Genomic DNA, 27,689 nt, shown 5'->3' with positions numbered 1-27,689 from the left:
GCAGTGGTGGCTCTTCCGTCCCAAGGACCGGCCTATAGATTTCCACTGCTCTCCTCTCCTCTGCCTTCTGTGCATCTGCATGTCAGGAACTAGACCCAGCTGTTCCTCTTCTTCCTCATCAGCCACCTCCAGACCTGAGAGCTGTTGACTCTCCATCTGAGGGCTGATGGGCAGCCCAGGCTCCACCTCTTCTCTCTCTCTCTCTCTCTCTCTGCCAGCTCCATTCCCTCTTCCCCCCCGAAGCTCTCAGGTTGCCCTGATGCTGACGCTGACTCCCACGCCTCCTCCTCCTCCTCCTCCTCCTCCTCCTCCTCCGATTCGGCTGCCACAAGAACTGTGCTTCTGATTTCAGCCAAACTCACGGTAATCCTGTAGTCGGTGACTCTGCCCCCACACCCTTCACTTATGGAAGGGGGATCCTCCAGAATGGACCGAGAAGTGCTTAACACGTGGAGGAAGATCTCCCCTCCGTGACTGCTCAGCATGTGGCTGATGACTTTGGAGCCAGACTTACGTGGCTGCTCCAACAACACAGAACGGCCTGTGGGGAAAAAGGAAAGTATTTGCTCGTCATTTCGTGGGAGGATCTGTGCGGCGCCTAATCGCCCTTCTGGTTCGTAATAAAGAAGAAATCAAAGGACGGACTTCTAGATTCCAAGGAAGAGATTTTTTTTTTCCTACAGTGGAAGAAACATTCGAGTGAAACCAACAGCTGCAGGGGGAGCAGGCACCATAAACGGGTGAATAACCATGGAACCCAGCTAATCCAAGGTTAAATTCCAGAGATGTGTAAATTTGCTGGTTTTTGAGAAGACGGTTTTACCACCAGTCAAACAGAAGCCCGGTAGGTTTCCTTCGGGCATAGATTAGCACTTAGACTTATATACCGCTTCATAGGGCTTTCAGCCCTCTCTAAGCGGTTTACAGAGTCAGCATATCGCCCCCCACAGTCTGGGTCCTCATTTCACCCACCTCGGAAGGATGGAAGGCTGAGTCAACCTTGAGCCAGCCAGAATTGAACTCCAGGCAGTTGGCAGAGTTAGCCTGCAATGTTGCTTTCTAACTACTATGCTGGAAGGAGGGAAGGAGGGAAGGAGGGAAGGAAGGAAGGATATCAATAGCACTTAGACTTATATACCACTTCACAGGGCTTTTACAGCCCTCTCTAAGCGGTTTACAGAGTCAGCATATCGCCCCCAACAACAATCCGGGTCCTCATTTTACCCACCTCGGAAGGATGGAAGGCTGAGTCAACCTTGAGCCGGTGAGATTTGAACCGCTGAACTGCAGGTAACAGTCAGCTGAAGTGGCCTGCAGTACTGCACCCTAACCACTGCGCCACCTCGGCTCTTAATTAAGATTAAACATTTCTATGTGGTTTGATATATTGTTAGTAAATTGAGACTTTGGAAAAAGTGCAGAGATGAGCAACTAAAGAGGTTTAAAGGCCTGGAGACCGAAACAGAGGAAGAACGGTGGCAGGATCTGGGTTTGGCTAGGCTAGAGAAAAGAAGGGCTATTAGGAGGGGTGACAGGGTAGCAGTGTTTCAGTATTTGAGGGGCTGCCACAGGGAAGAGGGGGGGGTCAACGTATTTTCCAAAGGACCAGAGCAGGGGTGGGCTACTGTGGGTTCGATGTACGGGCGATTTGCATGCTTAGTAGCCTATAAATAGGTCTGCGCATGCACAGAACATTTAAAGGTAAAAAAAAAAACACATTGCGGTGACTGGGGAACAGGCTCAGGGGCGTGGAGAGCATGCCGGTTCGGAGACCCAGTCGCCATTTCCACTATCAGTTCCAGCAAACCGGTGCGAACCGGGAGGAACCCACCTCTGGACCAGAGGACAGGACTGAATCTGACCTCCGCCTTGGGTGCGGTTTCGCCTAGTTCGGCTACTTAATTGTCCTTCCATTGTCATATTCAATCAGTTAGCAACAGTTTAATTATCATGTATAAAAGTGAAGCACATACCTCTACTTTGCATTCTCCACATAACAGTTTCATATTTGTCCATATTCCATATATTTTAACCTTTATTTAAAACGGCAAACTGCGTGATTTAATTAGGGCATCCTCCCCCCCCCCCCCCCCCGCGACATGTCGTTTCGTTGGAAAGTTGAGCGAAAATGTTTTACCGTTAAGAAGAAAGTTGGTTAGGCACGAAGAAGGCCGGCTGTTCACATCGACGGGGGATATCCTGTAAGCTCCGGTGCAATAATGCAGTTCTGGGTGGGGGGGTGTTAAAAAGGATAATTTTTACTGTTCTTAGAAAATACCTGATCTTAATTAAAAAGTCACATTCTTTACAGAAAGGGTTTGAAGTCATGTCAGGCAGGCGAATTCCTTGTTTAAAAACACGACCCCTTGCCATAATTTAGGGATTGCAAAAAGGAACAAATAGGACAATCTCTAGAATTAAGCCAGGTGTGAAAAGCTTTAGAGGAAAAAGGAATATTTACCGACACTGTTTGTTCTGGGGGTACACCACTTCAAAGTGATGGTTTCTTTGAAGGTCCCCTCTTTGCTGCTGCCCCCCAGGTGATTATCGCCTGTGATAACACAATTGAAAGGTTAATTAGTGTAACAATATTTTAGTAGCAACACGACTGAAAAAGGGGAGAGAATAACGGCCTTGCTGCAACAAGCATTAATCAAAGAAAAGAAGAATGTGTGCTAATTCAGGTCCCCCCTGTAGACTAATCCCTTGCCATTAATATTATTTCTGAAAGACACAATTAGAGCTGGTGTGAATCCTGGAATTCTCATTTTTCTTTCTACGAAAACGTCCTTGGATGTCAAAATAGGAAATTGTATTTTTTATTTTATTTTATTTTATTCTGCTGGTGCAAGAAATTCCGTGGGTCCTACGCCAGTAAGCTGGGATGCTTTGAAATGATATATAGAGAATGCACTTAGACTGATATACCGTTTGCAGTGCTTTACAGCCCTCTCTAAGCGGTTTACAGAGTCGGCGTGTTGCCTCCAACAATCTGGGTCCTCCTTTTACGACTTCGTAAGGATGGCAGGCTGAGTCAACCTGGAGCCTGGTGAGAATCGAACTGGCGAACTGATGGCAGTAAGCAGAATTAGCCTTCTATACTCCATTCTTACCACTGGGCCTCCCCCATGGCTCATAGATGTTCCTTTCGTTGCTGTTGTCAGGTTTCCAAAAGAGCCTCGAGCCGAGTTTCAAAAGAAACCCAGTCATTGATAAACTTGGCTCGAGGCTCATGAATGAATCAGGGCATCTTTCGAAAACCTGGCAGTCAGATCTGACCCCATTTAAATTATGGCTGAACTTTGCTGCTCTTTCTTCCCTTCTCAGTCTGTGTCATAAATCACATTCACCAATGAGGTGCACCTCTCCCAAGCCTGCTGTAATAATCGGGAGATCCGACTCCAGCTGAAGGCATGCGTGCAATGTGCTTCCCCCACCTTCCTCACCATGGCAACCAGATAACAGACATGCAAATGCTTTATGAGTTGACAGCTGTTCTTGAAAAAAGTGTCACAGATACTTATTATTATTATTTATGAAATTTACATTACAGGTCATCCTCCATTTGCAACAGTTCATTTAGTGGCCATTTGAAGTCACAAGGGCCCTGGAAAATGTGACACGATCGTTTTTCACAGTTACGACCGCTGCAGCATTCCCATGGACACATGATCAGGATTCAGATGCTTGGCAACTGACTCATATTTATGACGGTCGCAGTGTCCCCGGGGGGTGGTGGTGGTGGTCAGATGATCCCCTTTTGAGACCTTCTGACCAGCAAAGTCAATGAGGAAGCCTGATTCATTTAATAACAGTGCTCCTACCTTAACAACTGCAGTGATTCACTTAACAACCGTGGCAAGAAAGGTCGTAAAACCTGGTAAAATTCATTTAACAAATGTTTTGCTTAGCCACAGACATTTGGGGCTCAATTCTTATCTATCTATCTATCTATCTATCTATCTATCTATCTATCTATCTATCTATCTATCTATCTATCTATCATCTATCTATCTATCTATCTATCATCTATCAATCTATTTATTTATTTATTAGACTTATATACCGCTTCATAGGGCTTTCAGCCCTCTCTAAGCGGTTTACAGAGTCAGCATATCGCCCCCACAGTCTGGGTCCTCATTTCACCCACCTCGGAAGGATGGAAGGCCGAGTCAACCTTGAGCCGGTGAGATTTGAACTGCCGAACTGCAGATAACAGTCAGCTGAAGTAGCCTGCAGTACTGCACCCTAACCACTGCGCCACCTCGGCTCCTTAATTCTGGCCGTAAGTCGAGGCCCACCTGAACAGATTGTGAAGCATCCTAACAATCCTTATAAAGCGATGAACTACATTCTTGTCCCTTTGCAGATGCAAAGATTTATTTATTTATTTATTTATTTATTTATTTCTCTTTCTTTCTTTCTTTCTTTCTTTCTTTCTTTCTTTCTTTATTTATTTATTTATTTATTCTTTGCCATACTCACCACTTTTTAAAAAGTCTACGTGGGCTTCCTTATGATGTAGCAGTTCCACGTCGTAATTGGCAGAGGTGTTGGCATGCTGCTCTTCCTGGATTTTATTTTTTAAAAAGACAAGCGTTGTAACATTACCTGAAGAAACATTTTTCTTAGTTTAGTTCTCTCCCCCCCACCCCAATCTTTAGAGAGACAATTCTACCTTTTGGCTTTTAATACAAAAATTGCCAAAAGGGGGAAAAAAAACCCTAGGATAGTGTTTCTCAACCTTGTCAACTTGAAGATGTCTGGACTTCAACTCCCAGAATTCCCCAGCCAGCATTCGCTGGCTGGGGAATTCTGGGAGTTGAAATCCAGACATCTTCAAGTTGACAAGGTTGAGAAACACTGTCCTAGGATGCTCACAATATGAATATATTAGAATTCGGGGGTGTGGGGGGAAACCAGATGCCTTTTCTTAACAGAAAAAAAGACGTAGGCAACTTAATCCAAGGTTTACTCTGAAAGTCCCACGTTTTTCACCTATTTTCCACCTGGACAAAAATTTCAGATTGTAAAAAACCTCCAGGTTCCTTGAAATTACCTTTTTTCTGGCCTAGGGAGAAGCCGAGAGGTGAACTTGGTTAAACTGATCCCCAAATTAAAATTAAAAAACCGCCAACATTAAAAACAGATCCAGCACCCACTTCTGCCCAGTGATAAGATGGCAAGATAAGGAAGCTTTTCCATTTCTTAAGGAATTGACAGTAATCGAAAAGCGAGCCGTTGAGTGGTGCGGTGGCCTAGAGGTGGCGCTCTCGCCTCACGATCAGGAGGCTGTGAGTTCGAGCCTAGGTAGAGGCAGATATTTCTCTCTCTCTCTCTGGGCACATTGAGATTATATCTGCTGAACAAAACTCCGCATTGGTGACAAGAAGGGCATCCGGCCAGTGAACACGGAGCTCCATTCGGCTGCCCAGATTCCACCCTGCAAGGCATTATGGGGATGATGAAAAGCTAGCCATTCTTTTTTTTTTTTATGGAAGTTGGTTTTTTGGGGGTTTAGCAAGAGCGTGGCACGACAAAACCGCGCTCGACTAAAGCGCGCCCGATTAAACCGCGTCGCTGACGTCATCAACAGGGCGACAACAGCGAGCGCGGAGAAAGAAGGGCGCTTTAAATAGCGCTTTGAAAGCAAGCCGATTCAAGTTAAGGTAAGGGTTAGGTTTAGGGTTAGGTTAAGGGTTAGGTTAAGGGTTAGGTTTAGGGTTAGGTTTAGGGTTAGGTTTAGGGTTAGGTTAAGGGTTAGGTTAAGGTTTAGGTTTAGGGTTAGGTTTAGGGTTAGGTTTAGGGTTAGGTTTAGGGTTAGGTTAAGGGTTAGGATTAGGTTAAGGGTTAGGTTAAGGGTTAGGTTTAGGGTTAGGTTAAGGGTTAGGATTAGGTTTAGCATTAGGTTAAGGGTTAGGTTTAGGATTAGGTTAAGGGTTAGGGTTTGGTTAAGGGTTAGGATTAGGTTTAGCATTAGGTTAAGGGTTAGGTTTAGGGTTAGGTTTAGGGTTAGGTTAAGGGTTAGGGTTAGGTTTAGGGTTAGGTTAAGGGTTAGGATTAGGGTTAGGTTTAGGGTTAGGTTTAGGATTAGGGGGGTTAGGTTTAAGGGTTAATTTTAGGTTTAGCATTTACAGCGTGCTTTTTTCTCCGCGCTGTTGTCGCGCTGTGATGACGTCAGCTACGCGGTTTCGTCAAGCGCCCTTTAGTTGAACGCGGTTTTGTGGTGGAACCTAGCAAGAGAAGGCTCACATAGTCTTATTTGGCTGCCACAGCTGAAGCCTAGAAGCTGCATGCAGAAGGATATATTTTTAAAAAAAGCAAAAGAAGCACTAAAAAAAGCACAATAAGCATTAAAAAGAAAAAGCAAGGGTTTTTTTATACGGCTGGGGGCAGACGGAGAAACATGATGTATATGGTACAGTAGATTAGCAAAACCAACAGACCAACCGAGGGCTTCGTTGTTGTTGTTTTTTTCCCAATGAACTGTACAGAGGAAAGAGATGTTGCAAGAAAGGGTGAAAAAAGGCAAGGAAAGGAAAGCAGAATGGCAGCACGGAGGTGAGTCGGTAGCAAACAGGGTCCTGGCAGACATTAAAAGGCCTCTTAAAAGTGCAATTAAAATGGCTAAACCCCTCGGAGATCAATGGCATTTGCAATCTGTACACAGGAGATTTACGTGACCCGACAAAAGGGCGAACGACAAAACCGCGCCCGACTAAACCGCGTCGCTGACGTCATCAACGCGGCGACAACAGCCAGCGCGGAGAAAGAAGGGCGCTTTAAATAGCGCGTCGAAAGAAAGCCGATTTAACTTAAGTTTAGGGTTAGGTTTAGGGTTAGGTTTAGGGTTAGCTTAAGGGTTAGGTTTAGGGTTAGCTTAAGGGTTAGGTTTAGGTTTAGGGTTAGGTTCAGGGTTAGGTTAGGGTTAGGTTTAGGTTAAGGGTTAGGTTAGGGTTAGGTTTAGGTTAAGGGTTAGGTTTAGGGTTAGGTTCAGGGTTAGGTTAGGGTTAGGTTTAGGGTTAGGTTTAGGGTTAGGTTAAGGGTTAGGTTTAAGGTTAGGTTTAGGGTTAGGGTTAGGTTCAGGGTTAGGTTTAGGGTTAGGTTTAGGGTTAGGTTAAGGGTTAGGTTTAAGGTTAGGTTTAGGTTTAGGGTTAGGTTTAGGTTTAGGGTTACGTTTAGGGTTAGGTTAAGGGTTAGGTTTAGGTTTAGGGTTAGGTTAAGGGTTAGGTTTAGGGTTAGGTTAAGGGTTAGGTTTAGGTTTAGGGTTAGGTTAAGGGTTACGTTTAGGGTTAGGTTAAGGGTTAGGTTTAGGATTAGGTTTAGGGTTAAGATTAGGATTAGGTTAAGGTTTAGGTTTAGGATTAGGTTTAGGGTTAAGATTAGGATTAGGTTAAGGTTTAGGGTTAGGTTTAGGGTTGGCTTTCGGGTTAGGTTTAGGGTTAGGTTAAGGGTTAGGTTTAGGTTTAGGGTTAGGTTAAGGGTTACGTTTAGGGTTAGGTTAAGGGTTAGGTTTAGGATTAGGTTTAGGGTTAAGATTAGGATTAGGTTAAGGTTTAGTTTAGGATTAGGTTTAGGGTTAAGATTAGGATTAGGTTAAGGTTTAGGGTTAGGTTTAGGGTTGGCTTTCGGGTTAGGTTTAGGGTTAGGTTAGGGGTTAAGTTAAGGCTTAGGGTTTACAGCATGCTTCTGTCTCCGCGCTTTTGTCGCCCTGTTGATGACGTCAGCGACGCGGTTTAGTCAGGCGCGGTTTTGTCATATGCTTTTTTGTCGGTGAACCGGAGATTTACAATCCAGCAAAGATGATTATTCTAACTTTTCCTTCTATGCAGTTTTATTTTAACCTATGCAAACAGAAATACTTTCTCACATCTGCCCGATTACAATTCATACATCTGTCCTCCTCTAGCAAGTTGTAATATGGCCAATAGAGCCGGGGGAGAGGGGGGGGAATAAACTAGTTTGTTAAGGGAGCGTTGCCCTCATTTTCTGACCGTTCTTGCTGCAGTTGTTAAGCGAGTTGCCGCCGTTCTTACATTATTAGGAAGCCGGTTGTTAAGTGAATCTGGCTTCCCCGTTGAAGGTCACAAAACAGGATCCCGTGACTGCCCCCCCGGGACACAGCAGCCGCAGTGATTTGCTTAACAACGGTGGCATCGCTCGCTTCACAAACGTCTCGCTTAAGCGATGGAAATTTAGGGGCTCGATGGTGGTCGTTAAGCCGAGGACTGCCTGTAACGGGGCCTGATCTGGGGAAGGAATTGGCTTCCTTGCTTTCTACTCGTTACAAACACCTTCGTGTGTTGAGAGGGCGAGGGAACGAGACAGAGGGGGAGAGAGGCTGTCTAGACCAGTGTTTCCCAACCTTGGCGACTTTAAGTCCTGTGGACTTCAACTCCCAGAATTCCCCAGCCAGCATAGCTGGCTGGGGGATTCTGGGAGTTGAAGTCCACAGGACTTAAAGTCGCCAAGGTTGGGAAACACTGGCCTAGGCCACTAAAATGCACAAGGGGCAGCCGGGGGGTGGGGGTGTGGGGGTGATTTCTAACCCGGGCTTTGGAAAAAAAAGAATCACAGACCAGGAAGTCATTTGAAGCAAACAAGGCTATTGTTCCCATCAAATAAAATTAAAAAGCCCAAGGCCGCATTAACAATCGAATAATAAACTGCTAATAAAAGCCAAGAAGGCTATTTGTACTGTGATCCTTTTTTTTTTCTTTTCTTTTTTCCCCTTCCTCCTCCTCCTCCTCCTCCTCCTCCTCCTCCGTCAAAATTTACTAACCTGGTCACAGACATTGAATGTAGGCTAATAATAATGAAAAAAGAAAAAAGAAACAAGAAAAAAGGCGATAATGAAAAGGAGGGGAAAATGAAAAAGCAAAGGCAATCATTTGCAGTAAAAATTAATCGTCAAAACGAAAACAACCCCGTTCGGCGGACTTAAACGAAACGGCCCAGGGGCCTCGGCGGGAGGAGGCTAGTGTGTGTGTGTGTGTGTGTGTGTGTGTGATGAGGGGAGGGTTGTCTTACCTTCATCGGGATGTTAGTTATAGTGGTGGACGCCAGATCGAAATGCTGCTGAACTAAAAGGTTCAGTCTGGTGGCCAGGTGCCGTCCAGCCCGAACGCTATGGACTTCGCTGGTTAAAACAGGAGAGAGCTTTTTCAAAGGAAAGACAAAAGACACACACATACGCGGGCGTGGAATGGACTCCGTAAACCATCAATTGAGAGAATCATTTTAAAAATAAAAATAAAATAAAATGTGTTTCTTCAGTTTGGGAAATGTATATCAAGCGCCGCCACCACCACCCGCCACTCGTGCTCACAGGGACTCCGGGAGTCTTACAGAAAATAAAAACACGAGGTAGAAGATAATGTAATGTAATAATATAACAATAAAATAAAAATAAATAAAAATAAAAAAACTACATAGTAATAAAATCATAAATTATAATAAAGCAAAATAAAATAATAAACAAGAAAAACAAAAAACAAAACAAAATAAAATATAAAAATATAGCCCACACACATACACCCCTCAGTGACAACACACACAATGGGCACCATTGCACTCTGGGTTCCCCAGGCGTGACCCAACAAATGCGCGAACGTCAAAAGCGCGCCGACAAAACCGCGGTGCTAAAACCGCGATGTCAAAAGCGCGCCGACAACAGCGCGCCGACAGAAGCATGATTTAAGTTAAGGTAAGGTTTAGGGTTAGGTTTAGGGTTTGGTTTAGGGTTAGGGTTACAGCGCGCTTCTGTCGGCGCGCTGTTGTCGGCGCGCTTCAGCGCTCATTTGTCGGCGCAGTTTTGTCACCGCGGTTTAGTCAGGCGCGCTTTTGTCGTTCGTGCATTTGTGGTGGAACCTTCCCCAGGCCTATTGGCAAAACCACAACTTCAGGGCCTTTTGAAATAGTGTCAAAATGGGGGCCAGTGTAATTCCTGAAGGGACAACATTCCATAAAAAGGGAGCCACCACAGAGCAGGCCCTGTGGACCTGACGTATGTACCTCCTTAAGGGACAGGACCCACAGCAAGAGCCGAGGTGGCGCAGTGGTGAGAGTGCGGTATTGCAGGCTAACTCACTGCCCACTGCCAGCAGTTCGATGCTGACCCGCTCAAGGTTGGCTCGTCCTTCTGAGGTCGGTAAAATGAGGAACCCAGATTGTTGGGGGCAAGAGGCTGACTCTTTAAACCACTTCGAGAGGCCCGTGAAGCGGTATATAAGTCTAAGCGATAATGCTACTCCTTGCTTTCCTGCTCTAGAGGGTCAGATAGACGTGTAAGTTTAACTGATGTTTTAAAGACACAGTTCCCAAACCAATCTGAGTTTATACACTGATTTAGGAGACTTACCTCTTTTTTAAGATGATCGGATACAAGGCTTTCTTCCCCGACAGGATAAGTATGAATTAAAACCAGCTCGCATTTCTGGATCTGCATAAGACTGAAGAAGCCAAAATATTTGGTTATAAAGTAAATAATGGCGCATTCAATCGTTGATGAAAACTGAAGACCCAAAACTTTCAAAGATCAACAGAATGTTTACAGGATTGTGGTGATTATTAAATTCATAAATTAACCAGGCGGAAAGAATCTCTAATTTTAATCAATATTCTACGTGCTCTCCTACATTTTTCTATGCAAATTTTCTGATAGGAGCTTTTGCCCACCATTTTGGAGGATAGGCACGAATTCTCAAGCAACGTTAAAGATATTGATGGAATAGAAATGTTAAAGAGTTTCATTAAAAGGATATTGAATCCTTAGATCCTAAATCCGGGAATCTTGCAGGCTCCAATTCAAAATATCAAAAATGGAACTGGATAATGTACTATTTGCTCTACCACCAACTTATTCAACTTCTTTTGCAACTCATACAGAAGGTCCCACAACAGAATGCAGATTCTAGGTCCACAATGCAACTGCGCACTTCATTTTTAGGATTACACATTCCCAAAATAAGATGCAGCCAAAATGCTATTAATTCGTGCACTTACTGATCAGAATTAGCCGCTAATTTATTGTGTTCGTGTATGGTTTCCTGGACAAATTCCTCAAGCATTCGTACATGGCTATCACTGGAAAGGAAGGGGGGAAAAAAACACCAAATTTTAGAAAAGAGAATGTGAATATGTTTTTCATTAAGATTGTTTTTAAAACACGCAACTGTATATCCCAGTGCTCTGTTGAATAGCAATTTTTTTTTCCTAATCTGAATTTGAAAAGCTGTTAAGTTTTTCCATTCGTAACAGTTTTGTCACTGTTTTATCCTGATCTGGAAAAATGGAAAAAAATAATGCTGTATGATTAAATGCTTCTTTCCTATTCCCGAGGAAGAATCACATCAGTATAATCACCAGGAAGTCTGCTGAACTAGAGGGAGATTTCTCCTTAACAATTATTTGATTGCTAATGTATAACTTGATTCCAAAGTTAATAATGGAGAAAGGATTATGTGGATTCAGGATCAAATTAATTAAGAATGACGGTTTTCGGTACAGGTAGTCCTCGAGCTATGACCACAAAAAAATTGAGTCCAACATTTATGTTGCTAAGTGAAACATTTGTTAAGGGAGTTTTGCCCCCATTTTATGACTTTTCTTGCCACAGTTGTTAAGGGATGACGGGACCCCGGGACACTGTCATAAATATGAGTCAGTTGCCAAAGGGTCTGAATTTTGATCACGTGACAATGGGAGATGCTGCAATGGGGTAAAAAGCAATTGTGAGTCACTTTTCCCAGTGCCGTTATAACTTCGAACAGCCACTAAACGAACTGTTGTGAGTTGTGGACTACCTGTGTTAACAAATGTTCTCCTTAGCAGCCGTGCGAGAGACTCCGGGTGCCGTCGACCGGGCAATGCCGGCTGGCGACCCCTCGGGGGAGGTCCTTCTCTGTAGCTGCTCCAGCCCTGTGGAACGATCTGCCCGCAGAGATCCAGACCCTCCCCACTCTCTCGGCCTTCCGAAAAGCCACTAAAACCTGGCTGTTCCGGCAGGCCTGGGGCTGTTGACTCTTGAATGAGGTCCAGCCCCCATCTAGGTTTGAGTGCATGGTGTATTATTTTAAATCTGTTTTTGTTTTTCCCCTATATTTTATTTTATTCTTGTATGTGTAAGCCGCCCGGAGTCCTACGGGATTGGGCGGCTTATAAATTTATTAAATTACGAATTACGAGACGATCAGGACCATGAATAGGCAAAAGCTTTAATACAGCATCAAAAAAAACCCGCAACACGGATGAATCTTCCCCAGGAGTCCCGCTTGATTCCAAACTGACAGTTCTCTCTCCAATCAGCTCTGGGACTGTGCAAAATGGCCACACCCAACTGGCTCATATTTTAGTCACACATAGGGAGTCCTCCACTTACAACAGTCCACTTAGTGACCGTCTGAAGCTACAACGGCACTGAAAAAGGGACTTACGACCGTTCCGGCATCCCCCCGTTGTCACGTAATCGAAATTCAGACGCTTCGGCAACTGACTCATATTTATGACGGCCGCGGTGTCCCCGGGGTCATGTGATCCCCTTTTGCGACCTTCCGTCAAGCAAAGCCAACGGGGGAAGCCAGATTCGCTCAACAGCCGTGTCAGTACTTAACACCTGCTGTGGTCCTCTTAATGACGGTGGCTAGAAAAGTTGTAGAATGGGGCAAAACTCTCTTTAACAACTGCCTCGCTGAGCAACGGATGTTTTGGGCTTGACTGTGGTCGTAAGTTGAGGTCTACCTGCCTAAAACTTGGAGGGCAGGCAAATCAGAACCGGGGGGGGGGGGATTGGCGGTGGCTTAGCCCCAAGACTGGCAAGACTGGGACTTTAACGTGTGTGTGTGTGTGTGTGTGTGTGTGTGTGTGTGTGTCACAAACCTCTTTGCGTTAGTAATGCAGATGATCCGCCCTCTGTTTCCCACACGGTCGGCGTTCTCCATTAACAACGTCCGGGCTTCGTGCTGGTACTCGGTGATTTTGCAAAGAGCTTCCACGGCCGCTACTAAGCCGTGTAGGATACTGCAGCATTCTGGGTCGGCGTGAGGATTGGGAGGCCCGACTGCAGCCAAAGCGGCCATTAGCTAATCAAGAAAAGAAACATGTTGGGTTCCTCCATAACACTCTCAGTTTCCAAAGCTAAAGAGACATTAATAAGTAGAGTTTCTTCCGTATAATTTAATGGGCATGAATCCACCACCCTGGGGATTTGAAACAGGAATGTCTCTTCCTAGTCCTTCTTCTCTAAACCTAAAGCCATCTTCTTAAGCTCTCTTGGTAAACGTCCTACGCTGCTGAAGAATAGCAACTGACTGCCTGGGATTTAGACTTAGTTGAATTTAAGCCATGGCTGACTTAGCCTTTGTTTTTAGGAGAATCTAACTCTGCTTGAAGCCAACATCTGCCTGGTTTGTGAAGTGACAACAACTGTGGAGATCTTTAATAATTTCATTTACCTCCTGCAAGTTTTGGTCCTCCTGGTTCCAAGAGTTTAAGACATTTGCTCCAGAGTCGCTTACAATGAAGTTCACCTGAATAGTGTATATAACAACATTTAATAATTACAATTTTGTAATGACACAACCCACACTGCCCAAATATTTCCACTGTTTGGGGAGAGCATAACGCGAACTGAGTTCCTTCTAAAAAAAGATAACCCTGCTGTGGGTTACAGGATGAAGGAATCGTCACCTTATAGGAGAGCGAAGAATGAATAAATTTCATAAAATTTCAGTCCGAGGCAGCATCTCGTTCCCCCAAATGATCTGCCAATAAGCATTTAGTGAATAAATAGGACCGCTGATTTTTAATGCCTTGGGCACAAGCCGGGTTATACAACAGCATACAGTTCAAATAAAAATATCACAAGCCGCTTTATTCTCATACAAATGCTTTAAGTGGTTTCATCAAAGAACATGTTGCAAGCATTTAAATCATAAAATAAAAATATTACCATTTAGGCCAGTGGCTCCCAACCTTTTGGGTACCGGTACCATGGAGAGAGGTTTTTTTCCATGGACCAGAGGTTTCCCGTGAGCCTGCATCCCACAAATGCAGCCTCACAGGATTTTTCCATTTTTCAAAAATAAAAAATAAAAATGGGCCACCCCTCCCAGGGCTGAAAAAGCCTCAAAAATATGTGGAAAAAGGTTTGGAAAAGGGCCGAATAAAGGACCCCAAAAGGACCGAAAATGAGGCACGCAGAGGCCAAAACCATTTTTTTATTGTTGTTTTCCTGTTCTAAATTTAGGTGCATCTTATAGTCAGGTGCGTCTTATAATCCAAAATATACGGTAATTTTCCCTTATATATATTTAAAATATACTAATTTATTACTGAACCTGAAACTTTCCTACATATGTAGGAAATGCTGAAGTACTTCCAAGTACTGAAGATGAATGGTGTATACAGTGTGTTAGCCTAGGAGCCTCAACTGAATTGGTAAACAGAACCTTCCAGTGAATTTGAGATATTATTTGCCTTGACAGAATCAAGATTTCACACTAAAGTCTTTATTTGATTCTTGGGGATTTGACTTAACCCTAATTGTGGATAATCGTGGTAACCAAAACTCTTGTCTTAGTATGAGTTAGAAGAGTAGCAGAGAACCTCTTACTTACAAAACCTTATTGTTTATAAAAGATAAGGGTTACTTACTAGTTTTTTAAAAGGAAATATATCATACATTATCCTGCAGTATTCCATGGAGGACTCCACTGAACAGGTCCAGAGGGATCGAGATATAGGGGCAAGAGGTATGATTCCTTGCGTTCGATTCTTTACCAGCATATCAAACTCAACATGTTGTCGACAGGATTCTGCCATGTAGGGGCAGTGATCTACCACAAAAACTGTTTTGTGCGACTCCGAGAAAATCTTCATTTTCTTTCTACAACAAATTAAATGAAAGATTTTAGGCAAACGCTAAACATCAATTAAAAATGAGGCTGTTAAATGTAAATGATGCCAGTAGAACATTGAAAATCCTCTGCATAAGATAGCTTCTCGCACACATGGAGAATAATGTTTTAAAGAAAATTAAACTATTGGGGCTGCATTGAGGAGAGGGAGATCACAAAAACGAAGATATGGAACTTCCTGGTTAAGTTTTCAGACACCTTATACCAGTAATACTTTAGATGTTAAGGTTAAAGTTATACCTACTAAATTTCAACTGGCAATTTTTCACTTCGCTATTAAGATTTGTTCAGTCCTGTTGTTTTATGCCTGTTTATATTTTATGTTCCAAATCGACATAAGTTCCATGAAATTCTATCAGATCTCGGCATGGAGCAAAAAAAATGTTCCCCCTTGCCCCTGTTTTCTTAATCATGTCCTAAGCCAGTGGTTCCCAAACTTGGCAACTTTAAGACTTGTGGACTTCAACTCCCAGAATTCTCCAGCCAGCAGCTGGCTGGAGAATTCTGGAAGTTGAAGTCCACAAGTCTTAAAGTTGCCAAGTTTGGGAACCACTGTCCTAAGCAGATCTGATGCTAGTTGGTTTTTCTGAGATCAGTTAAGGTCAGCCAGGTGCTACAACTTCCTGTCACTAGATTGTGGAACTGGCAGAAAATACACACATACACACACACCCTCACACCCACTTAGGAATGCAGCAGTGGCCAACTGCTTCCTGACTGTTGACAAGAAAACCACATGGACAGGTTGAACTAGATTCAACATGGATTCAAGTAGATTGGAGTTTACATCTAGGGTGGAGTAAATATTAACTTAGCACACTTGCCTGAGCTCAGCCAAAAGGGAAAAACTTAAAAAAAAGTTAGTAAACTATGAGCATCTGCAGAGGTAGGTCAATGACACAGGCATCCTGACACCATCAAACAGGCCGACGAAGGCAAGTCCTTTGCAGAACAGCATAATGCAGAGAAAGAGAAGAGAGAGAGAAAGAGAGACAGAGAGACAGAGACAAAGAGACAGAGAGACAGAGCAGAGAGAAAGAGACAGAGAGAAAGAGACAGAGAGACAGAGAGACAAAGACAGAGAGAAAGAGATAGATAGACTTGGTTATTTTGGTTTCATGGCTCGTCACCCACACCGCTCGGGATTTGGGAGACCAATCTGCAATTGCCGGGGGCTTCTTGGACACACCCCTTCCTCACTTCCTGCAGTTGTGAGCAAGACGCCTGTTAAGCAGACTGAGAGGGGAACTGCACAATCTTTTGCAGGTTCCCTCTACACAGGTAATCCTCCACCTGGGACAACAATCGAGCCCAAGATTTCCGCTGCGGACCTAAACATTTTTGAAGCAAATTTTTCCCCGTTTTATGGCCGTTCTTGAATCGCTGCGGTTGTTAAGTCGGCAACACAGTTGTTCAGGGAATCCAGCTTCCCCACTGAAGGTTGCAAAAGGGGATCACGTGACCCCAGGACACCGCCGACCGTTATAAATATGAGTCAGTTGCGAAGCTTTTGCATTTTGATCATGTGACCGTGGGGATGGTTGTAAAGTGTGAAAAATGGTCAAAAATTCACTTTTTTCAATGCCAATGTAACTTTGGTCTCTAATGAGTTGGATGTAGGAGAGGACCAGGCAGAGCCCAAGGGAGGGATCAAATGCACCATCAGACACGAGTCCCTTCGCGCTCACAAGAGATCTGAAACCAGTCTACTGTGAATTCCTTATCTCCCACTCTTTTCCCTTGACCGTTAGTAGAATCTGAGCTTGTAGAGAGCTTAAGCTTTCAATCAATCAGTAAACAGGTAGTCCTCGACTTACGGCCACAACTGAGCACGGAATTTCTGTTGCTAAGTGACTTTTTGTCCCACTGTATAACTTTTTCTCGCGACATTTTTTAAGGGAATCCCTGCAGCTGTTAAATTATTAACATGGTTATTAAGTGAATCCGGCTACCTGCCCTTGACTTGTTTGTCAAAAACGTGCAAAAGGGGATCACGTGACCCCAGGACTCTGCAATCGTCATAAATGTGAGCCAGTTGCCGAGTGCCTGAATTTTGCTCCCATGACCATGGAGATGCTGCAAAGGTTGCAATTGTGAAAAATGGTCGTAAATCACATTTTTTCAGTGCTATTGTAACTTTTGAGCGGTCAGTAAACAAACAGTTGTATGTTGAGGACTACTGGTGCAGCCATCTGTTTTTCCTATTGGATAAAAGCTGTTCCTCCTCCTCTCCCTGCCTTATCTGAACTCAGGGCAGGGAAGCAGGAGAAAAGTTTTTTGGGGGTACGTGTTCAAGTCATGCCACCTTCACGCTTCCCCAGCTAATCACAGGTTGGGAAGAACGAAAGGCACATATGGAATAAGCCCGTCTATCAAAGCACAAAATAAAACACAGGTACTCCTGGACTTACAAACAGTTCACTTAGTGACCATTCAAAGTTACAAAGGCACTGAGGACTTAGGATTGTTTTTCATACTTACAACCGTTGCTTGGTCACATGATCAAAATTCAGACGCTTCTGGATAAAAGCTGCTCCCCCCTCCCCCCTGCAGAATCTGAACTCGGTGCGTGGAGTTCAAGGCAAAGTTGTAAAATAGGTCAAAACTCACTTATCAACATCAATTCTGGGCTCAACTGTGGTCATAAGTCAAGGACTACCTGTACTAGCTACCATTATAACGTGTTTTTTTTTTAAATTGCAAGTTAACTTTTAAACAAGCAGGTCCGTTCATGGGCCACTCTCATTGTAGGGATGCCTCGGCAATTTGCTCCACGTCGAAGTACAGGCAGTCCTCATCTTACAACAGTTCGCTTAGTGACCATTCAAAGTTACGACGGCGCTGAAAAAAATGCGGCAGGGCCGTTTTTCACACTTACGACCACTGCCCCACACCCAAGACCATGTGATTAAAATTGGCAACTGACTTTGTACTTATGACGGTCGCGGGGTTCCCCTTTTGCGACCTCGTGGCCAGCAAAGTCGACGGGGAAAGCCAGATTCACTTAGCAACAGGGCGACTTGCTTAACAACCGCAGGGATCCACTTATCGACTGCAGCCAGAAGGATTGCAAAACGGGGCAAAGCATACTGAACAAGGGCTCAATCGTGGTCGTAAGTCGAGGACTACCTGCAATGAAAGGAAGCTGCCTTTGCAACGTGGGAAGCTTGATTTAAAGAATGCAAGAGCCCCTCCCGCCCGTATTGTTTCAACCCCAAACGACCCCCCCTCCCATAACACACACACACAATCACACAACGTTATGTTGCCTTACAGCAGCCACTTTTGACTTTCAGATTCTCTCCTACTTCCAGGGAGCAGATCGCGCATGCGCTCTGAGTATCTTTCACTCTCGGCGAATCAGCGGGCGAGGGGGGAGGAAAGAGGAAGAGAGAAAGAGCAACTGACGTCTCGCGAGGATTCGGACGGGATGCCTGATTGGCTGGGGAACACCCCCCCTCTTCTTTTCCCGGCTAAGCAAAACCTCGCGAGATTTCCAAGCGAAGTTTCCTGCGGCGTCGAGAGAGGAAGAAAAGAGGGGTGGGGGTGGGGGAAGAGAGAAAGAAACCCTTCTCGCGATACTTCCCTACCTAGGCGGAGGGGAGGGAGGGACGGAGAAGCCAAATCTCGCGATAGCTCGCTTCGCCCGCATCCTCTCTCTCCCTCTCTCCTTTCTCGCAGCGTCGGCGAGCGGCTCTCGCGCGTAACCTACCTCACCGCTACCCCATGGGGTCGCCCGGCCGGCCGGTGCCTCTTCCTCTTGTCCTTCGAGCTGCCGCCGTGTGAAGGGGCGACGCGGGAGGCGGCGGACGGCGGCGAAGCGGCCGAGCCGCCGGCGTCCCTCCACATCCTCTCGCCCGCGTCTGCGCCCTGCCGGTAGGGAGGGCGGAAAGGAATGAATCGGAACCATCGGTGAGAGAGACGGGAGAGAGTTTTTTTTTTTTTTTTAATGGGATGGGGCTGGTTGGAGGAGGGTGCGCGCGCACGCGGCCTCTGAGGCGGATGGGGCGCGAGAGGAGAGGGGAGGGGGGAATAGAGAGAGAGAGAGAGCGCGTGCGTGTGTGGCGGCCTAGCCGCGCTCTGATTGGTCGGCTGGGGTGGGCGCGCGGAAGCGGCGGTTGGGAAAGGCCGTTAAAACGGTTCCGAAGCGGGAGGGGGACGCTTTTCCCCTTCTCTCCCCCTCACCCTCTCAAGGCCGCAGGGAGGCCGGAGATGCCCGACGGGGCTATTAAAGAGCGGGACGCCCCTGCCTGTGGAAGGGAGGGAAGCGCCCCCCCTTGTCATATAATGCAGTGTTTCTCAACCTTGGCAACTTGAAGATGTCCGGACTCCAACTCCCAGAATTCCCCAGCCAGCGAATGCTGGCTGGGGAATTCTGGGAGTTGAAGTCCGGACATCTTCAAGTTGCCAAGGTTGAGAAACACTGATATAATGGATGGGAGTATAGGCGTAGATATTTATTTATTTATTTCCCTGGGTCACAATATCTGGGGATAAGCAATCATTTTGGTCATATCCCTGGGTCGCGTAATGTACGTGGGGATGTGAGTAGGTGCCTATTTTATTTATTTATTTATTTATTGGTCATGTCCCTTCTGTCATACAATATATACAACACAATACAAGTTCGGCCAAGTTAAGCAACCAGTGAGAATGTGGAGAGGCTGGGAAACCCACAGAAGGGGAAATCGATATAAACAATCAAGAAGTAGTTTAGTGCCTAAAGAAATAGCAATACCAGTAGACTTATATACCGCTTCATAGGGCTTTCAGCCCTCTCTAAGCGGTTTACAGAGAGTCAGCATATTGCCCCCAACAATCTGGGTCCTCATTTTACCCACCTCGGAAGGATGGAAGGCTGAGTCAACCCTGAGCCGGTGAGATTTGAACCGCTGAACTGCTGATCTAGCAGTAGCCTGCAGTGCTGCATTTAACCACTGCGCCACCTCGGCACTGCGCCAGAAAGCTGGGAAGAAACGTTTTTGGATTGTTTATACAATGATACAACGGCAGAGTTGGAAGGGGACCTTGGAGGTCTTCTAGTCCAACCCCCTGCCTAGGCAGGAAACCCTATACCTATTTCATATGTGGATAGATGCATAATTAATCGTTTTAATTATTGGCCACGTCCCTCTGTCATATAATACATGTGGAGATATGCATAATTAATTGACTAGTCAATTATTGGCCCTATCATATAACATATGTGGGGATATGCATAATTAAACTAATTGTTGGCCATGTCCCTGCGTTATATAGTGTATGTGGAGATGTGAGAATAGGCATATTTTTATTTATTTATTGGTCTTGTCCCCGTGTCATGTGTGGGGGATATGCATAATTAATTAACTAATTAATTATTGGTCATGTCCCCATGTCACATAATGTACGTGAGGATGTGAGTATTTACTTATTTATTATTGGTCCTGTCCCTCTGTCATACAATATATGTGGGTAGATGCATAATTAATCAATTATTGGCCATGTCCCTATGTCATATATGTGGAGATATGCATAATTAATTATTGGCCAAGTGCCTGTCATATATGTGAGGATATGCATAATTAACTAATTAATTATTGGCCATGTTCCTATCATATATGTTAGGATATGCATAATTAATTAACTAATTATTGGTCATGTCCCTCTGTCTTATAATGTATGTGGAAATGTGAGTATACGTATATTTTTATTTATTTATTGGTCGTGTCCCTGTGTCATGTATGTGGGGATATGCATAATTAATTACTAGTCATGTCCCTGTGTCATACAATATATGTGGGGGTATGCGTAATTAATCAATACATTTATTATTGGTCATGGCCCTGTGTCATATAATGTATGTGGGGATGTGAGTATACACATATTGTTTTATTTATTTATGTATTTATTGGTCACGGCCCTGTGTCATATAATATATATGGGGATGTGGGTATATGCATCAGTTTTTTATTTATTGGTCGTGTTTATGTAGTGTATATTGGAGGTTGCGAGCCGAATGCCATGAAATTTCATTTTCATGTATGCCGATTAGTATAAGCTGACAATAAAGATATTCTAAGTTTTAAATTCCCTCCATCCTGGCCCAGGTCTGAAGGGAGAAAGGCCTAGCAAGAGCTTGGGTCTCCTCTCCTTCTTTAACAGGGCTTGGGTGTTTCCGCATCCCCCTTTATTTCTTAGCCTGGTGGAGTGTGTTGTGAGAAAGCGATCAATGATCAGTGAAGAGAATTAATTTCTAAACAAGGAAACCCAGAAAATCAATAGATACCTAAAAACAGTAAGAAAACTTTTGCAGAAAGTTATTAAATTTAGGAGCTTTATTTAAAAACTCATTTGTGATTTCCTTTTCTGTTATGAAAACTCTATACATACATATGTGTCAGGCAGGAAATATTAAATTAGCAGTGTCATTTGTAAAGTAGGTTCTTGTTGCTGCAGTTGCTTTGTGACAAATAATACCTTTGAACAGAAAAGGGTGGCCTGAATTGCTTGTGTATTTTACCAGTGTCACTATTTAGCAAGGGTACAATAACTACGAGCAATAGATTTCTTCTGAGAAATCAAAACCTATTAAAGCTTCCCCTAATTCTTATGTGGTATTATAAGGATGCATTGTTATTGACGTATAGTATACTTAGTCAGTGCAGAATTGGAGTCCTTTGGGATTGGGCGGCCTATAAATTTAATAAATAGAATAGAATTAATAGAATAGAAGCCTTATTCAATGTAGGGGCATCAGCAGAAGGGCTTACATATTTATACAATATGTACAATGTTTCAAAAATTAAAAGGTTTCCCAATACGATGAGTTTCAGAACATGTAGGGTGACAGTTAATATTCTATTCAAAATACAGGACTTCCAGATTGGAAGCATGGCACTATCTTTTCCAAGAGCTGTGATTTACAAGGGATATAAATGAAGGCAATCCTGCGCAGAAGTCCATTAATCTTGCTTCTGTATTGCATCAAGATACTTGATATACTATACTATAGAATAATACAGTAAAGGAGAAAGTCAACCTTCAGTGACATTAACAAAAGGAAGAGGATTCACACATTCTCATCTTTCAATCTGCATGTTCAGGATGCCAGGCATCTTACGCTGCTTCTGACAAACTGACAAAGTGGAAGGGTAGCTGGTATTGTATAACATTATCTTATTTTAATTTTTAGAAATGAGTTGCACAATTGAGAAGGCCCTAGCTGATGCCAAAGCGTTAGTGGAGCGACTAAGAGAGCATGACACGGCAGCAGAAGCTCTCATTGAACAAACTACCGATCTCAACAAACGAGTGGAAGCAATGAAACAGGTTTCTCTTCTCTCTTAATTATTATTCAGAAACTGACTACTTCATTATGGTATTTTAAAATGTGCAGACGTAAAAGAACAAAACACTCAGTTCTACACTTTCTTGTTTTAATAAGGCTGTAAGATATTGAATTATCTTTCTTGTGTGAGCAAGAAATTAATTTCACTTTTTAAGAGGAGGAAAAAGCTTGAAATTTTAAAATTTCTTAGTTAAATTATTCTGTAATACATAATTTGTATGTATTTACTTTCAAAATGGAACTTGTTTTGCATTTTATTGCTCAATTCTGATTAGATTCCTTAGTTCTTACTATGAACCAAGAATGTAAACATGAACAGCAATACATAGCATGATGTAATCCAAAATTAGTTAAAGCCTGTTCTCCAACATCTGAAATGGTGCCATTAAAACCTGATGTCCACCTCTTAATTAGAGAAGCTGCCAGATGAATGTGTTTAAGTTGTAGACTTTTTTGCATTTAATTTTAAGCAATATTACAATATTCACCTATGCAGTGGTAAATTTGGTTTTTTTTTAAGCTGCTGCAATATTTTTAATATTTACAGCAAACAGAACAATTTGTAATGTGATTACAGTATGTTAATGTTTTCACAGGTAACTTCAGACAGCAGACATTTTAATGAATTCAGTTTTACTGAGATGGATTTTTATTTCAAATATTCTGTATTTTATGGTTAAGTTGTTCAAGTGTTCAGTTTTTAAATTCACATTTGAAAAATATAAAGACAAAGTTTTTATGGATTAATAGTACTAATTCTATTGTATTAAAATGTCTGGTTTTGAAATTGAAATTCATCTTCATTTTTAATGCTAGATATCTCTTAATTTTTTGCCATTCTGTCTTTTTTATGATTTCAGTACCAGGAAGAAATTCAAGAACTTAACGAAGTAGCAAGACACAGGCCTCGGTCTTCCTTGGTCTTAGGTATCCAGCAGGAAAATAGACAGATCAGAGAACTACAACAAGAAAATAAAGGTTAATAAACATTCAGTTTAAGAAGAGTCCTGTTTACTATCAAAATAGTCCAAGATTTCTCTTTAAAATTCAGTGTGCTTTATTAGAATAGCCAAATACTTAATAGCTTGCAATAATACATCACTCCATCTTCCTATTATAATGTGTGCATAAGCCAATAAAATACCTGAAGCATCTGTTACAATTACTTCCAACTTCTGGTGCTTTAGTGTGTGTATATTGGGAGCAAAGAGCTATACATTTTAATGTATCATTCTTAACACGGCATTGGAAGCATGCAGTATTTGGAGCTAAAAGCAGGCAAATTATTATGGCTGTTGGCCCTCTTTAAGGGAGCCAGGTATTTTCCCTCAGCAGCAGCATAGGATCAAGAACATTTTCCTTTTGAATTCAGGCAAACATATTTGCCCAAGTACTTGGGACTTAGATCTGAATAATAAACACCTGGACATTGCATTATTATTCCCAATGTAATTTGCGTTACAAATATTTTTATAATGTAATATTTTATCAATTTAAATGACAGTCTTTGCCAGAGGTTATTAGGAATGCTATTCTAATTATAGCATAGCTTGCCTTTTCAATAACCCCTTTAGCTTCCATTAGCCATATGTTATGCTGCAAAATACTTTAAACTATTTTCTTGCATGGTATGTAAGGGCTTTTCATGATGAAGAAATAGTAGTCCATACAAATAAAAAATTTCGAAATTGCTGATATATTTCACAGTATTTGAACTGCACAGATAGATTTTTCCTTCATGAGATAGTTAAAGGAAACCAAGGTTCTATTTGATTCTAATTATCAAATAGAAGGGAAGGTTGTATAGAAATTTAATAAATAAATAAAAATAACTGCATGTTAAATTTGCTATGTATTCTGACAGAACTCCGAACATCTCTTGAAGAACATCAGTGTGCCTTGGAGCTAATAATGAGCAAATATAGAGAACAGATGTTTCGATTGCTCATGGCCAGCAAAAAAGACGATCCGGGTATAATAATGAAGTTAAAGGAACAGCACTCCAAGGTAGCCGGCTCTAAATATTGATGTAAATCTCTTCTGGCCCTGGGCATTACTTTGGGTACTACAGATTTTATTTGCTGTCTTAATTTGGTACAAAACAACACACAGCTTCAGTCAGACTTTACCTTCTTGACCTGCAAAATGGCAATGACAAAGAGAAGATTTGCAAAATCAAATCTGGCCCTTTGTTGAGGAAGTACAGGTAGTCCTCAACTGGATGGCCACAATTGAGCTCAACATTTCTATTGTTAAGCGAGATAGTTATTACGTTTTGCCCCATTTTACAGCCTTTCTTGCCACAGATGTCATGTGAATCACTGCAGTTAATAAGTTGGTGATACGGTTGTTAAGTGAATCTGGCTTCCCCGTTGATTTTGCTTGTCAGAAGGTCACAAAAGGGGTTCACATGACCTTGGGAAACTGGAACAGTCATAAGTATGAGTCAGTTGCCAAGCGTCTAAATTTTGATCACTTGAGCATGGGAATGTTATAAACATCGTAAGTGTGAAAAATGATCATGTCCCTGCCGTTGTAACTTTGAACAGTCACTAAAGGAATTGTAAGTCGAGAACTATTTGTAGTTAAATCAATATCCTCTGCTTTGTGGAGCTATCCCTTGTACAAGACATAGCACTCTGAAATAATATCATCCCTCCTGGTAGATCTCTAGCAATTATATACCCGTGGATGTGGATTTCTTATTAGCCAATAAATAGTTTAAAATCTCAAAGGAAGGTAACAAAACATTGACTGATTTTATTCTATTTGTGTTGCCTCCCATGTCACCTCTGGGTGGATCACAGCAACAAAATGATATTCAGCCATAGTTTCTGTAAAATTTTAGAGATGTACTGTATAGACATCAACTCCCAGAATTTTCCACCAGCATCGCCATTGCTGGGAACTGTAGAAAATCAAATCCATACAACTCCAATTTTTATAGGTAATTGTGGTCTGTGACCATTACTAATATTCAATTTACAAGGAATAATGTAGTGACTTGAAAACTATTTATTACAAAGCTCTTCTTATTGTGGAGGAAATACGAGACTTAACAAAAAAAAGTAAACTAGTTTTGTTTATTGATTATAATTATGATTATGAAGGGGATCTGTTGTAACAGCAAAACAGCATTCAGGAGGTATTTTAAAACAAAGTATTACTGTTAACGTTACTTTACTCTTGATTTAGGAATTGCAAGTACACGTGGACCAAATCACGGAAATGGCAGCAGTAATGAGAAAAGCCATTGAAATTGATGAGCAGCAGGGTTGCAAAGAACAAGAACGTATTTTTCAGCTTGAGGTAGGATTTTAAACTTTTGAAAAATGCATACATTATGTTTAAACCAGTAAATTCAAAGAATTATTAAGATAAGAATGTTAAAGTCCCATACCTATCTGAGGATAAATTGCTCTGGGTAATCTGGGAGTGTTATTTTACAAATTCATTAAACACACAGCTGGGTTCCCAATGTAGCTTCTGCTTTAGAATTCAATATTTGTTTGAAAAGGTAGCTGTTGCTTTGAATGCAAAGTCTCAATTTGTTTGCTCAGAGTGGCTGTTCTTGTTACCTTCTGTTCAGTTCCTGAGTAAAAACACCACTTGTTCACATTGACCTCTGCCTCCCATTCCCAAGTCCAGCTCTCTATAGACTCAGGAATTCCAGAGGAACTGAAGAACTACAGGCAGTCCTCGACTTACGACCACAGCTGAGCCCAACATTTCTGTTGCTAAGCGAGACAGAAGTGAGCTTTGCCTCGTTTTATGACCGACCTTGCTACAGATGTTAAATGAAGCACTGCAGTTGATAAGTTAGCAACATGGTTGTTAAGTGAATCGGACTTCCCCATTGACTTTGCTTGTCAGATGGTTGCAAAGAGGGATCACATGGCCTTGGGACACAGCAATGGTCATAAATATGAACCAGTTGCCAAGTGTCTGAATTGAGATGAATCCTGAATTGAATCTTGGGGATGCTGCAGAGATCGTAACTGAAAGGTTGTAAATCACTTTTTCCAGTGCCGTTGTAACTAAACAGTCACTAAACAAACTGTTGTAAGTCAAGGACTCTCTATTTTGCATGGGTATCGCGGTAGAGTGCTGTTGCCTCAACCAGCTTACAAGGTCTTTTTGTTTTTCCCATCCCTTACAGGGAGAACGAGAGAGGTCAGACTTTCAAATCATAGAAAAGTACATCTTCCGCATAGTCTTTTAGTACTTTTTCATATGCTTGAGAAACCTGAAATCTTCCTGTGAAAATCTTTGTGCCCTCGTGGCTTCTAATGAGTAACTCTAGTAAAGGCACTTAACTTGGGTGCAACTACACTGGTACTCTGGTATTCAAGGATGAGACGTCAACACCACTTCAAGGGAGGGGATTGTAGAGGAATGTGTGGCTAACCTTGATGAATGATTGCAGAAGCCATTAAGGGAAGAGAAACAACAACTTAGTGCTGAGAAGGGGAAGGGCATTTTAATTCTTTGTCGTGCCGCTTTAAAAGCATTGTTTTGTTGCTTACAGCAGGAAAACAAAGGACTGAGAGAAATACTGCAGATTACCAGAGAATCGTTCCTGAATCTTAAGGAAGATGCCTCAGAAAGTACATCTCTGTCAGCACTAGTAACAAACAGTGACTTGAGTCTGAGAAAAAATTAAAGCTCTTACGAAGACCGTCTGGTTGTAACAGCAAGAAGTATCAAAGCAGAGATTTTCGAATGGGCATTGAGACATTAATACACCCTAAACCCGGTTGATTCTTTTACACCATGTATGGAATATGATACTCAGCGATTGGTGGAGGAAAATGTTCAAAGCACAGTCATATACAGTAATTGATCTACTCCAGGACACAGTCACTGTATTGCTGATGTTTTTAAATGGTTGCTTTCCTAAATTTGAGGGGTGGTTTTGTAAGAATTCGGTTTTAGTGCATTGCTAGTGTAACACTTGAAACTTTCATATGGGCAGGAACTTCATTTTTAAATACAAATAATTCCACAAGAATAACAGCATCTTTTTAAAAAGATAATTTCATGGGGAAGATGGCGGGGCTGGTGAGAAATTTGCTGACATTGGTTGTTAATGTTAAGTATTTTTAGCTCTTCTCAAAATTTAGGGAGTAATAGGATGTGTTAAGATCAGTCAGTAAGCAATAAACGTTAAGGGAACTTTTGCACACTGAAGTATTTCTGAAATATATTCTTTTACAATCAGTAACTGATGGGAAATATTATGGTGAAATTACAAAAGAAAAAAATCTGTTTAGATCCCTATGAAATTTAACAGATTCCACATCATGTTTTAGCATAAACATGCAAGAACTTTTTCTTATCTTTCAGTCAGTCAAGATGAGTCATTAACTTGTATGTAAATAATTTGAGGTTCATATGTGCTTTCGTGTGAGATATCCTGTGAATTAAAAAAAACGCGTATGAAA

General features: G+C 42.5%; 2 protein-coding genes across 6 annotated transcripts in view; one reads left to right on the top strand and one right to left on the bottom strand.

Annotated features, from left to right (window-relative positions):
* Positions 1 to 18,764, bottom strand: part of INTS13 (integrator complex subunit 13) — a 25,906-nt gene extending 7,142 nt beyond the window's left edge. The window contains exons 1-11 of one of the 4 annotated variants that reach the window (XM_087722370.1): positions 18,628 to 18,764; positions 14,653 to 14,884; positions 13,452 to 13,526; positions 12,877 to 13,079; positions 11,005 to 11,085; positions 10,361 to 10,451; positions 9,031 to 9,159; positions 4,486 to 4,570; positions 2,462 to 2,551; positions 2,138 to 2,227; positions 363 to 541 (exon numbers count right to left, since the gene is read on the bottom strand). In XM_087722370.1, the coding sequence (XP_087578496.1) occupies positions 363 to 541; positions 2,138 to 2,227; positions 2,462 to 2,551; positions 4,486 to 4,570; positions 9,031 to 9,159; positions 10,361 to 10,451; positions 11,005 to 11,085; positions 12,877 to 13,079; positions 13,452 to 13,526; positions 14,653 to 14,884; positions 18,628 to 18,764 (1,392 nt within the window). Of the gene's footprint in view, positions 1 to 362; positions 542 to 2,137; positions 2,228 to 2,461; positions 2,552 to 4,485; positions 4,571 to 8,782; positions 8,807 to 9,030; positions 9,160 to 10,360; positions 10,452 to 11,004; positions 11,086 to 12,876; positions 13,080 to 13,451; positions 13,527 to 14,652; positions 14,885 to 17,396; positions 17,415 to 18,189; positions 18,289 to 18,627 lie in introns of those variants that run through there. The other 3 variants (XM_087722372.1, XM_087722371.1, XM_087722373.1) reach the window with 3 other exon arrangements.
* FGFR1OP2 (FGFR1 oncogene partner 2) lies at positions 18,688 to 27,689 on the top strand. 2 transcript variants are annotated; one of them, XM_087722375.1, is made up of 6 exons: positions 18,688 to 18,827; positions 22,090 to 22,226; positions 23,106 to 23,223; positions 24,110 to 24,252; positions 25,441 to 25,554; positions 26,777 to 27,689. In XM_087722375.1, exons 2-6 carry the CDS (start codon positions 22,092 to 22,094, stop codon positions 26,906 to 26,908), a joined length of 642 nt encoding a protein of 213 aa, XP_087578501.1. In that variant the 5' UTR covers positions 18,688 to 18,827; positions 22,090 to 22,091; the 3' UTR covers positions 26,909 to 27,689. The 2 variants fall into 2 exon arrangements, with proteins under 2 accessions (XP_087578501.1, XP_087578500.1); XM_087722374.1 differs by having other exon boundaries at positions 26,774 to 27,689.

This window comes from Thamnophis sirtalis, unplaced genomic scaffold (genome assembly GCF_051295495.1).
Source record: "Thamnophis sirtalis isolate CommonGarterSnake01/CBP01778 unplaced genomic scaffold, rThaSir2_p1.2 scaffold_9, whole genome shotgun sequence".
Taxonomy (NCBI): domain Eukaryota; kingdom Metazoa; phylum Chordata; class Lepidosauria; order Squamata; family Natricidae; genus Thamnophis; species Thamnophis sirtalis.
The sequence above is the reverse complement of the archived record's forward strand: the minus strand, read 5'-3'. Positions and strand labels throughout refer to the sequence as shown.